Source organism: Coptis chinensis, chromosome 9, assembly GCF_015680905.1.
Source record: "Coptis chinensis isolate HL-2020 chromosome 9, ASM1568090v1, whole genome shotgun sequence".
In the NCBI taxonomy this organism is placed as follows: Eukaryota; Viridiplantae; Streptophyta; class Magnoliopsida; order Ranunculales; family Ranunculaceae; genus Coptis; species Coptis chinensis.
Window position 1 is genome coordinate 9,318,110 of NC_141464.1, and position 13,582 is coordinate 9,331,691.

Genomic DNA, 13,582 nt, shown 5'->3' on the forward strand with positions numbered 1-13,582 from the left:
GCCTTGACGAAGGCGCGCACGCACTCATGCCTCCACACATAAGTTTTCGAGATTTTTGAAGTATCAAGCTTTTGGAAGGTAGTTTGCACTCTCATCCAGGATTGGAGGGGTATTATTGTTTGTATGCTATTATGGATGTTTGGGTTTCTAGCTTCCGCGCAGTTGGTATTGATGCTATTATGAATTATTCTTTTCATATTCCACTGTTCCCCAAGTTCGCAGTCATAAAAAGGCGCGACCCACCCTTCATCCTCTATAGTGAGTATTGTTTGATGCATGTTCTGTTATAATTTTTTTTTTGTGAATTGGAGTATGAGGTATAGTTTTTTGAAGTGGGCATTGGTTGGCTGTATAAGTTGGTATTTAGTTTTCTCAGTTTCAAGTTCAAGTCGGAATAGACAAGCCTTTGTATGTTTCAACAGACTTGTATATTCCAACTTGAGAGGAAGGAAAATATGGAGACGTATGAGAAAGAGTACTCATGTCTCCATATTCCAGCAAGCCTTGACGAACTCTTCATGACAAGGCATATCCACTATTCAGTCTTCAGTATGACATCTCCACTATTCAGTCTTTAGGTAGCAGTCAAGCCTCAATTGCACGTATGTTTCAGGTAGCAGTCAAGCCTCAACTGCAAGTATGTTTCAGGAGTTCCTATAATAGTATTTTGTTAATATTAACAGTGACATTAATAGTAGATTAGTAGCAGCCAAAAAACGCACATCAAGTTAGTGTTAGGGTTATGATTTCAGTTCGGGAAAACAAATATAATAGCACGTGAGCTCTCTATCTTGGCTTGATACTTCGAGAATTCTACTATGATCGGGGAGAATGGTATATAATTTGAAGAAGAGCAATCAGTAATCTTGATAGATTACTTTTTGAAGAATGATCACAATGAAGAGACCTCGTGGTCATCCACAAAAACCAGTCTTGTTTCTTCCGATGGAAGCTGCAATCAAAACAAGCAATCTTTCTCTCGTCAATAGAGATACGTATATTTTCCACTTTCCAACTTTCAATTAAATCAATCCTATTATGATTTTAGGTTATGTAGGAGAATCGTTGTAAAAGATTTCGTTGATTCTTTGGTTAATAAATATTACCATTTTCTGAGAAGTATATATTGAAAGGTCCGAACTCAACATCCGTGTTGATATTGAAATTTTATCAGATTCTGGCTAGTCGAGATTCCTAATGTTTGTTTAGTTGTAGTAGCCCAAGGGTGTTGAAGTTGTGGGATGTCATATTCAAGTTAACCGGGGCTGTTAGATTACTGATTACCTAAAAATTATCTTCTTTGTTGCCAATTCAACCGAGTTTTTTCTCTTCAACAATCTGTCTCGTTCTCGCAAGATTGACCCTTAAACGTTGCAAATTGTATGGAATCAATCCGTTTATCACCAGAAAGTTTGCCGTAAAGATTGTTGCTATGAAGCTTAAGCATTTGAGGATGCCAATGACTCATTGTCTTAACGGAGTCAGTGTGTTTGCCACAAATCTCCAAGAGTTAAGATGTGGTGATCATATTATACCGTGACCCTCTCATCGTTAGTGAATGCGGACTTTAGGTTTATTAGGTACCAGCTATTGCTGATAACTGGGTACACACAAGATTATTGGGGCTGCTCTCATAGGGTCCCTGGATTGAGGTATACATGCTTCATTCTCTAATGTATGTAAAACCACTTCACTTCTTGTTTGGTAATAAAGTATGTGAAAACACTTAGTTGCCTTTTGATATCTTACACTTTAATTTTTGGATGCAGTCTATCTACAAGGTATCAGTACATCTTTCTGCATCATGTTGTTGACTGAAACATTTGATGCTTGAAATGTGGTGCGACAGTTGCCCCCTCAGAGAGTGAATCCCATTACTAAGGGATTTTCCCCACATTCAAACTATTTCGAGTTCTATAGCAGTAAAACTCCAAACTCTTCAATTTATTGCAATAGTAAGACACATAATTCAAACTATTTCGAGTTCTATTGCAGTAAAACTCCAAACTCTTCAATTTATTGCAATAGTAAGACACAGACTGTTTTACACAGAGACGGAGTCAGGAATCTTGGGTCGGGTGTGGGGTATACACTATCAGACAGTATGCAATGAAGCGTGCGGAAAACCGATTGTGTCGTACTCATACTTACTTTGCCAGTTTGCACCCTTAGGCGTAAAATCATGTGTTGCCACTGGTTAGTCCTGACGTTAAAAATCATGATTAGGAACTGAATATTCTAGATTATGCACTAAAAGGGTCCTTCTCAGTTTACTGCAGTATATGTGACTTGCAAGTGTATAATTGCTATGCGTAACCCAACAAGTTCATGCTCCCTAAAATTGTGTAACATGACTTCAGTAACTTCACCAATCACCAGTCACCATCCATGCTCTCAAACATCCAACAAAAAATTCTTGCCTACGTATTTCAGATTCCCCTAGTAAACCAACCGGAAGGAAGGATTTAAGTTCCTACATGGGAAATTCACAACAGACCATGGGATTCCTAGGACACGGTTTTTAAAGGGTCTATGACCACACCACAACAGCTAAGGCACATCCAGCAATATCAAACGGTTCACCGCATATGAGCATTTTAATCTGGGTAGTTATTGATGAAACTTCATCATCTGGCAAGCTGAACTAGTTTACTCGAGTAATTATATATTTCTACATGGCACTTGATGCAGTAGTCCACATGGTGCAGTGGAAGGAGTACGTTCCCGGAACATGAATGTCTTGATTGCAGAACTCCAGACCATTGCCTCTTATACTATGAGCCTTAGTCCTTAGAGACGTACTCTTACAAGGGAGATATATCAGTTCAGTCTTTGAAACTAGACCATACTAGCGTAGGTGGAATCATGAGGAAGAAAGAAAAGAGGAGCAGAGGGGTCAAGTGAGAAGGGATAACAATTGGAAGAGATATGGATAAAAGCACCAACATTTTCGCTATTTCAAACAGTATATAACTTGAACATGTATACAAACTTCTGCAGAAAAATGCCTTCCATGTATAGGACATATACTCTTTCTTTTTAATAAGCTATATATTGCATGATATTACGCATGAATCAATTAACAATGCCTCATTAGTAGGTACTATGTTGAACAGGGACACATAAGTTTGCTGAGTGTTAAAGCTACATTTCTTAAAAGAGAGAAAAAATAACACAACAATGATGACAATTACCTTTTTAAAATCACGAGAACTTAGAACCCCGGTGAAGAAGATACATCATCATACTTCAACGTTTCTGTATAACAAAACCAAAAAATGATGCAATTGTTCAAACAAAACACACAACTTACTTCTCACCAAACATAAAAATTATCAAAATTCATCAAAAACCAACACAAGACACAAAATTTGAATAAGCTGCTTAGCTACTTCCATACTTCTAACCAATATATGAACGTGCACAATGATCTCTTCATTGTATGAAAACAACAAATTGACAACCGAAAAAGTTTGCATGAATAATGATTGATTGGCAAAAGTCATGAGCAAAAAAAACGACAAAAAAGAGGAGCAAAACTGACCAATACTATTTCATCTTTTTTTATCATTGCTACACAACACTTGAGATATGCACTCTAATTACTCCATCTAAGAATTAGTGGCATGAAAGATGAAACTAAACCCAGTCAAACATGCGAGGGTAACTGGTATTCCAAATAGATATCCACCTATTTTCCTTTTCAATTATTTTATATAGGCCTTGTAACAATTATTTTCAATTACTTAAATCTGCTTCTCTATTTAAGTACTCTCCGACAGATTCTAAACTAAACATTCTACATTTTCCTTCTCCAAAGTTTTGAGCATGCTAGTGCTATATTCTGCAAATAGGTACAGACCTTTACCTGTAAGTCTGTAAGCGTAATTTATAACTACATCTACATATCGTGATGAATCCAATGTTCATAGATTGTTTTTCTTTCAACTTACAAGAAACAGTTTCTTCCGCAAACAACCTGACAAGCAAAGAAGCCTTCAAAGGCACCTGTAAGTAAATTAAAAAAATAAATTAATGACATTTAATAAAAAACACAGCAAAAACCATATTGATACATAAAACGCTACAATAGCTATTCAACCACTTGCAGGCAAACAGAAATTATATGGGAAACCAAAAGTTGCACCTGCACTGGTAGAGCAGGAAATTCACAGCAGACCATTGGAGTCATACAACACAGTTTTTTAAAAGGGGTGTATGTCAAACAGTTCCCCACGTATGGGCATCTTCATTTTGCAAGTTCTTTATTAAAGCGACTACTTTATGCTACTAAAAACTGGTCTCTTCCAAAAAGCTAAGTTTTGTTCTTATTGGCTTTGAGTACCTACACTGCTAGATGTTTTTCCAGACTTTTGCCCTTATATGGCTACCAATTGTTATATCTTATAGAGGGTGTTTACGTAATTCACGAGACTTTATCATTCAAATGGTGCTTCTGGCTAGCTCGTTACGGAAACAACTCAAGTTCAGTCTCGAGTTCTATTTCAGTTCTCAGATTCCACTTTCTATTTAGGTTTAGTGACTTTTATAACACTTTGGTAGTTTGGTTAAGCCACCAAAGTGCAAAGACACAATTGCACAAGCAACGCCTTCAGAATACATCCAAAATTTGTCAGGAAAAATAAGAGATGTATCAAAAGTCCTAATGAAATTATACAAAAGCTTAACTAGGAACAGAAGAAAAAGACAAAATGATGTTGATTAGAGTTCTAGTTTCGTTTGCTGTGTTTAGACGTTCAGAGATGAGATGATGTATACTAAAAGATGCATATGACAGTAAGTTCGTACATACAAAACACTAATACAAGTAACAATATCAGTTTTTTCTGTTCTCAAGTACTAAAACGAAAAGCCCGCACACAAAACTAAGATGCCGTCAGGCCAACACAACAAACAGGCTACTTATCAAACACGAAGTGCATGTGTTTTATGACAAAGATGCAAAATGTGAATGTTTGACTTGATTCACAATTGGAGGGCTGGTGTCACGGTGCATCCAGAATTTAGAATTCTTCATGCTATCTTAGTTTAAATTTCCATACATCTGTTCTAACTACTATAAACAAGCATTCAGTGAAACCCCTTCACTCTTTCAGTTTTGGTTGATGCCTCCTACTGATTAGCCAACCAAGTAAAGAATTAACACATCCTACAATTGGCATATGCCCTTTCCAAAACAAGATGTTCTGTTTGTCTCATACTCTAATTGGCATATGCCATGTTATGAGATGTCCAAATGGGGGTTACTCATTCCAGCAATACTTCTATGAATTTGCAGCAAGCTCTAAGGAGAAACCGGGTTCTCAGACCTAAATATCTAGTGTTTTATAGGGTTGAGGGTATAGGTTACAATATTACACAATGTCCAGCATATAGCTTACAATATCCTGGAACACCATCAACAATGCTATATGACTATGCTATTCTCTTGCTACTTTAGAAACATACTTCAGACTATAAATTGTTGTATCTTCTAATTAGTATTTCAGGTTATCAATAATAGCAAAAAAAATCAATATTTTCATAAGTTTCTAACCAATTGAGTTGTTCAAAAACACTAACAACTACAATCTTCCCTAATCAAGTCAGATTTCATATATGTGAAATATAGGTTGAATACCCTCGACAAAATCTCTTAGGCTACAAATATACTCCCATAGTGACAAAATTACCAGAACAGGCTCATCCAATCATCCAACTAAACTAACTCAAAGAATATATAATATATTAAGTACACGTGTACCTCAGCTCAACCACGTTTAAATCAATTAATTTAGATTATAATTAGAAAGACAGTATAAACGTACCAGTTAACCAGCCTGCCTTTGTTCCTTAAATTTTTTAGCCCACTTGAGTGTACTTTCTAACGCCGAGTAAGCAGCAACATCTGTAAGACTCTTACTCTCTACTGCATAATCAAACACTTGATATGCCTCGGCAATTCTATCATCCCGACACAATGCTCTCACAAATGTTGCATAAGAAGACGCCTCAAGCTGCATCCCTGCTGACTTCATAACTCCATACAATTGCAGGCCGTCTTCCAGCAAGTTCGACTTACACAATCCATGAAGCAGTGTATTGTATGTACATGAGTTTGGGCTACAACCATTTTCCTCCATCCTACTCAGCAATGCCATAGCGCCCAAAGCATCCCCCTTTCTACACATTCCATTCATTAAAGACGTATACGTAACTGTATCAGGAAAGTGTCCCATTTCTGTCATAACCACCAAAAACTGCCTCGCTTCATCCACTCTCCCCACCTTCGATAATCCATATATCATCGTATTGTACGTAACAAGATCCGGTTCCACCTCTTCTTCCTTCATCTGCTTATAAACTCCAATTACCTCACTCCCACGATCCAACATACAATACCCTTTCATAATTGTATTATACAGAAAACAATCCGGTTTAAACCCTGCATCCGCAAGCACACTAAGTAACCTCGTGGCCTCACGAAAGTTCTTACCATTACAAACATTCTCAATCAATATCGTATACGTAACAAGATCAGGTTGTAAACTCAACTCTTCCTTCATTTCATCAATAAATTCATAAACATAATTTAACGACCTCGTCTTACATAAATGCCTAACCATAAAATTAAAAGTAAACATATCCGGTTCCGAATACTTTACCCCCATTTCCTTGATCATTTGAATAGCATCCTCTTCACGACTAACCGAACAAAGGGTTCGAACAGCGAGATCAACTGCCACATGGTCAGGTGGAACCTGATTTTCAACCATTAAATCTAGCGTTTTACGAATAACGGAAAGGTCGGAATGGTCCTGGGAATGATTGGGAGGAATTTTGCATGATTGGGTAAGCAAAATATTGTAAGTAGAATGGTCAGGGGTAAAATTGGGACGGTTTTTTTTAGTCATGTATTGAAGAAAAGAAAAGGAGTCATGAATGTTGGATATTTGTGAAAAGGATTTGAGGAGGGAATTGTAGTGACGTAAGTCTAGTGGGATTTGAGATGTTGAGATTATTTGATCGAATGTTTTCTTGGCGTTGGAGAGTGAGGGGGTGTGGAATATGGGTTTGGGTTGAGGGGAGGGGGTGAGGGTTTTGTTGCGTGTGGGTTTTTTGGAGTTATGTGGTCTTTTGTTGTTTTTTGACTTTGGTTCTTGTTGATTGGGTACTTGGGTTGTTGTTGTTGAGGGTGATTGGTACTTAGGGTACTTTGGTGGTGGTGGTACTGGGTTTTGTAGGGTGGTTACTACCATTGATCTCATTGATGGTGTCAGTTTTCCCATTTTCTGCACTTCTGGTGTTTGGTTGTTTCAGGGTTTAAGACTTGAGTTTCCAAGGTTTTACTGTTTTCAAGTGTATCGACCCACGATTGTATACGGCTCAAAACTAGGGAAAATCCGATCCGAGATATCTTACTGTCCTCTGGGCCGGAGGATACTATTACTACTGGGCCACAAGCCCGCAAATGAATATTACCGTAGATGGATGATGAATTAAGTAAATTTTTCCAATTAAAAATGTCAACTATATGTTGTCGAGTAAGCCATTACATATTTACATATATATTAGTATACTGCTAAGCAGTGGGGGCGTGAGCGGAGAGGGAGAGGGAGAGTGCGTGGAGAGGGAAAGAGAGAGGGACGAAGAGGGAGAGGGATGAAGAGAAAAGAGAAGAGATGAGGACAGATAGACAGAAACTAACCAAACACATTTTTGTCCGCGTACCCCTCTTCTGTCCAGAACGTTCGCTCCGCTCACTTGACTAGCAAAAGTGCACGACTTCACTTGCCAAAATGTGCTAAAATATGCACTTGATAAATAAAATTGGTTAAACTTGGAGAAAATTGAGTGAGAAATCGGGATTAGGTATTAGAAAACAATCAAGAAAACATAATATAGCAGTGATATTTCAATTTGAATATATTTCAATAACATCTGTGTTTCTCTGAAGTCTGAACATCTTGGCAAAAATAATTAAAAGTCACATATCCATTAATTAGAAAGTAAAATAGAAAGGTATGCCAACGTAGAAGACAATAATTTGTATCTTCATATTCACAGAGAACAAAAGAGAAAAATAACGAACATTCTCGCCATCCATTTGTGTCTGAAATAAGAATTAGAAGTTTCAACAACTGATGTGTTCAAAACCATCTTTCATTCACCAAAGCTAGGTAGATCAACCCCTTCAGTCAAGTTCTCCACACTTTAGCATGGACCAACAACAAGGCTAGAAGATTCAATAGTGTAATTTTAAAATTAGTTCTTCATTCATTTTGAACATTCCCATAATACATCTCTTCATCCTGTAAACAATTATGCATTATAAATGAAGCTTTGACATCATTCCTACAATAGTACCAATGGAGTGTTGACACCATTCCTACAGTAGTACCAATAAAGTGTGTTTGGACTAGAAATTCCCAAACACGATTAGAGTTGTGAGTAGTGGATGGATTGATGGAGAAGGTGAGACTGAATCTCTGATGGCTGCCTACGAACCCAAGTCCAGAAACAGGGATCAAGTCCCAGCAGTATTGCTTGCGTAGTTCTGAAAGTGAGAGCAGACTCTCTTATTGAAAAGGTCACTACTAAAAAAAGGGTTTATAAGCTCAGCTAAAAGGTGAGATGTTAGAGTTTTTACCTCGGTTTTCTAGAAAAAAACAACCGAGATAAAATCCACTGAGATAATAGAGTTCTATAAAATCGAGATAATAAGCTACTAAATTATCTCATAAGTCTGAGATCTTATCTAAATATATTATCTCGGTTTTCTAAATAAAACTGATATTATATAAAATAAAACCGAGATAAATTGTTGATTGAAACCAATTAGTATAGAAGAAAACTGAGATGTTTTTTTTATTGAAACCGAGATAATATCAAAAAATAACCGTGATAAATTTTTTTGGAAAGGGAGATTGTTGGACAACCTTTTATCTCACCCTTTGTCATTTTTGTTGGTATTGCTCATGACAATTAACCAAAGAAATAAAGACTGCCCTAAACCACCACATTCCCTTTCATATTCACAAACATCAATACCAATTAACAAAAGCAACCCAACATAAGTAAATTCTTTAAAGAACTTATTTCATTAATATAAGAAAGAACAATGTCAATATAAACTTAACTTTCAAAGAGTACTAGTGATCAATCAATTATATATAGAAACTCAAATATTGTATCAACTACTATTATATCAAATTATATACTGATGGTTCCCTGCTGAATTTCCTCCTTACTGAGATGGTTCTTCTTGCTGAATTTCCTACTCAAAAAAAATTTGAGAATCCATAGGTCCCAAAGTATTCACGTCGGTTGTCAGCTGTGAAAAATTGTAGGCTCCAAGACTCTCTTCATCAACTTAGTAAGTGGTGACAAATATCCAAGATGGTCCTGATCCATAAAAGAAACATCATTTCTAACAAACTCATCCCAGGCTAACTTCAAAAGAATGACCAATGTTTATGCTCAATCCAGTTCCATCACTGTACAACGGACTTATGCTAGAGGACTCTTCAGTCAATCTTTCCTTTGAAAATATATCTGACGGGAAATCTCGAGGGAATCGGTCATTGATGTCAATAAGACTATCTCCACACTTGGCAACTGAGGACTCAACTTGAGGTGCATCTTTAGTGGAGGCCTGTACCAAAATAGAATTATTTGATTGCTCAAGGACATAATTACTATGTGTGTCACTCGAAGCTATCTCACCCCAATGAAGCTCTGGTAGGATAGATGCAGGGTCCTCACATTGCTTAGAAGTAACTTCTAAGCAATAGAACCACACAATAAGATAGATATAAACAAAAGAAGAAGGGCAAAAAAAGAAAGGGTTGAACAAGTATAAAAATGTTGCAGTAGTGACCTTACCAGAAACTTTTGCAAACTGTGTCACTTTACTTATAGAATCTCCATCTTTCTTAAAGCACTCGACCTAAGAGTAAAAAACGTTGTTAATAAATAGACGCTTTTGTGCATTTAAAATAAATATAATAGAGATAGGAATTGCATAAAAGACTCCCTACATACCTTTACATACCTCCAATGAGGGATCGATCTCGTTAAATATCATCTCTGCAAGAGAAATTCCGGCAATGTCGACCTCCTTGACGAAGAAATGTGCTTCTACTTTCATATCAATTGAAACGGTGGCGGGACATGTTCGCTTAAGAGAAAACATGTATATGTCAAAGAAAAAGGATGTAGAGTTATTTCCATCAACAATAATTAAAAATTATATATCATCAAGGATTCAAGGTCAATAGCTCGTTTTATTAACTCTTCATCCTTTCCTCAATTGTTTGAGCACTATCAATTGACATAAAACGTGTGAAAAAGCATTTTTCTCGAATCACGTGTATAGAAGAATTACAATCAAACATTGAAAATATTGTAAACGTAAGTAAATTCTAGACAAGATAACAAAAATCCAAAGGTTTAGAAAGAGTGCTTCTTGCATATATAACAATTAGTTTCCTAGAACACTAGGTTCTAAAGAGGTTAACCATTCAAAACAAAAACAAACACATACAACCGGTATTAGAAAATGGAAAGCTTCTAAAACACTTTTAATGCACAAAACTACCATTATAACTTTTGTTAAAGGGTCGATTGAAAGAATGCTTTGCTCCACGAAAGAAGTGCGAACTTACAGATAAAAAACTGCATAAGAATGGCACACTAAAGAAGGGGGATAAAAGATAAATCGCATGAATGGAGAGACATCTCACGCATAATACTGCTTTAGGAGCAGAGGATTTTTCAAAATAATATTGATCATTACACCAAGACATGATAAAACACCTTACATACAAATAGTTTGCAAAGATATGGCACACTAGAAGTCCGAACACCAAACTAGATTCCACATGGTTTTGCCAAAAGTATCAATGAAACCTTCTCACATTCCTGAAACTAATGACACACTCAAAGGAGTCATAATGACATCATAGAATTAAGAACGCAGCAATTACCTGATTTTTTAGGAGTAACTAACTTTGCTTTCTTCTCATGAACAGGGGTCTTCGTAGCAGATTCAACGACAGGCCTCTTCTTTGAAGCTTTAACCTAAAAGAAGGAAAGAAGAAAAAAAAAAACAGGGGAAAAAAAAAAAAAATATGAACTTAGTAACCGAGGTAACCACAAACATCTACAGTGTGCACATTCATCCGAATAATGCAACCATTAACCATAATTTTCAACAAAGAAAGAGTCGGTTATTACCTGAGCTGGTTCATCTTCCTCGAGGAGGAATCATCATCTTCCTCATCACTATCACCCTCGGTTGCAAGCATGTCCTCATCAACATTAAAAGAAACAACAAATGAGAGAATGCAAACATGAAAATTAATCAAATTGCAAACTGCATCATCTCTCATTATTATTATAAAATAACATGCAGCCGCTGCACAACAAGCCAAAGCCAAAGCACAATGCAGAGCACATGCCATTAAAGTTCACGGAAAAAGAATCATAACGGATCATATGAATATCATGATACAACCATGTCTATTGACATACCAACACTTGTACAACAACACAAAATATATTAATTGCAACAAGATGGCAAGTTATCAAATGCAGAATTTGACTAATTATATTAAATTTACTACACACACCAATAGATGATTCAGTTTTTGTGAATACCTCATCATCGAATCATCTTCCTCAAGATCTTCCTCATCATAATCATCACTATCATCATCCTCATCATCACTAACCTTAGGCTTATCATCCTTAACTAGTTTAGCAATTTTGCATTAGGTTTAGCTACCGAAGTTTCCGGCTTCACAACTTTGGCCTTATCATAGGCCTTTAATTTTTCAACCTTGAGCTCAGGTTTCCCTAAGAAACGACAAATCTAAACATAAATAGCTAACAAAAGACAGATGAGTATCATTTATACAACAAGAGACAACTATATAGTACCATTGGCAGCAGCCCGACAAGAGGAGGAACTTCATCATCTTCGAAGAATCATCACCGGATCCAAATTGATCATCGCCGGACTCTTCAAATAGCATTTCAACTTGGTAGCCAACAAAGTAAACACTCCCATTCTTCCAAACTATGTGAAAGCTCAAAGTCTTTGTCAAATACCAAATCATAAGTTATCCGAAGTGCACTTCTCGAAATAGTGTCCCCAGAACAATCTTTTTACCATCAACAGTTGCATAAAGGAGGATTGATTCATTTCTCTTTCTTTCTTCACCTCACCAAAGTCTGCCTAAAAATTAATTAATTGATTAAAGATGTTAGAACAATCTAAATCAAGATATACCCATTTTGCTAAATCAAAAATATATCCGATATAAAGTAAAGGTTCTTAACCCGTGAAATATGCAACATCGAGTCCTCCACAGCCGAACCTTCAAGGGCTCTCCAAAATTTCTTTACTTGCCAGACTAGAACAATTGAAAAAAAAAAAAAGTAATCTAAGATATTTGCGGTATTTATATCAAAATAACAAACAGAAATATGCAACTCATATACAAAGAACCTTAAAAATAAGGAAAAGAGCAATGTACTCTAGAAATAAATAAAGTAACCTTAAAATCTCAAATAAATAAAATATTTCAGTTAAATTTTGCTTTGCATAGAAATAAGTTGAAACATTTTGACAGAACAACAAACATATATCAACAAAGTGTGAGATTAATAACCATTTTCAAACTTTCCAACACACACAAGTCTATATAACATGCTAAAAATGTGATAAGGCCGAATGTCGGTTTTGCAAGCACATAATAAAAGAACTATTTACCATATTTAAAAGCAAACTATGTCACACTCTTTTTAACACCCTAACTGGTGCAGCTACTTGTTATAAAATAGAAGCTTTTCAAGCATGGGATTGACAGAAAACCCCTTAGAGCACGCGAGGTCAAAAGCAAATATCTCTCTCCTTTTATCCACGTGGTGACTTCAATACCATTATGATGTATACCTCATAAGAACAAATGGTAATATGTGTTGAAGACCGAAGTATGACCAAGGTTTTCAGTTTGAGAAGGTACTAGACAAAAAGCGCCAAGTTGACCCTTCAAGAACTAACAATTCTTTGGGATTTTGTTGTTCGATGCCATTGCAATAATTGATACTTGAAGTACATACTCAAATAGGTCGTCTTTCCATTCAAAATTTTAGGAAGTGGATTTTCTTGTCCCTGTCTTTATTTGGGATGCACCGTGTTTCCACATTGACACAACTTTTCACATAAGAGGATCTCCGGGTAACATAAAAACAGATTTGTGGAACACATGGAAACCAAAGTCTCCGCCCACATAATTACAAAGAACATAAAACCCAATTTCGAGATTTTTGTAAACCTGTTTATTTTCATTCAAAGCCTACAATCTATGTAAGCTTAAAATTATTGAGCGGGGCTTAACTATACTTTTTTTTCTAGGGACCTAAAACATCGTAATCCATAATGTTATCTCTAGATGGAGCATTAGGTTGACCACATTCCTATATGAAAGACAACCGATGTATATACTTAGAAACAAAAACTTGTTTAACAAATGGTCGGAGTAAATACCACACGAATGATTCTTTGGGAAGCTAA

The 13,582-nt window shown here is 36.2% G+C and overlaps 2 protein-coding genes across 4 annotated transcripts; both read right to left on the reverse strand.

Moving 5' to 3' along the window:
* Positions 1-3,032: 3,032 nt before the first annotated feature.
* Positions 3,033-7,376, reverse strand: LOC147474700 (Tetratricopeptide repeat (TPR)-like superfamily protein). 3 transcript variants are annotated; one of them, XR_015208635.1, is made up of 3 exons: positions 5,829-7,376; positions 3,954-4,008; positions 3,033-3,258 (listed from the first exon to the last, which is right to left on the reverse strand). XR_015208635.1 is itself a non-coding variant. In XM_086583925.1 (2 exons), the coding sequence occupies exon 1, from the start codon at positions 7,287-7,289 to the stop codon at positions 5,832-5,834; it is 1,458 nt and encodes a 485-aa protein (XP_086440051.1). In that variant the 5' UTR covers positions 7,290-7,376; the 3' UTR covers positions 3,669-4,008; positions 5,829-5,831. The 3 variants fall into 3 exon arrangements, 1 of the variants encoding a protein (XP_086440051.1); XR_015208636.1 differs by having other exon boundaries at positions 3,869-4,008; XM_086583925.1 differs by lacking the exon at positions 3,033-3,258 and having other exon boundaries at positions 3,669-4,008.
* A 2,064-nt stretch (positions 7,377-9,440) lies between these two features.
* LOC147474701 (uncharacterized) lies at positions 9,441-12,299 on the reverse strand. Its single transcript, XM_086585166.1, has 6 exons — positions 12,296-12,299; positions 11,634-11,755; positions 10,989-11,082; positions 10,055-10,140; positions 9,886-9,949; positions 9,441-9,655 (listed from the first exon to the last, which is right to left on the reverse strand). Exons 1-6 carry the CDS (start codon positions 12,297-12,299, stop codon positions 9,645-9,647), a joined length of 381 nt encoding a protein of 126 aa, XP_086441292.1. The 3' UTR covers positions 9,441-9,644.
* Positions 12,300-13,582: the final 1,283 nt, after the last annotated feature.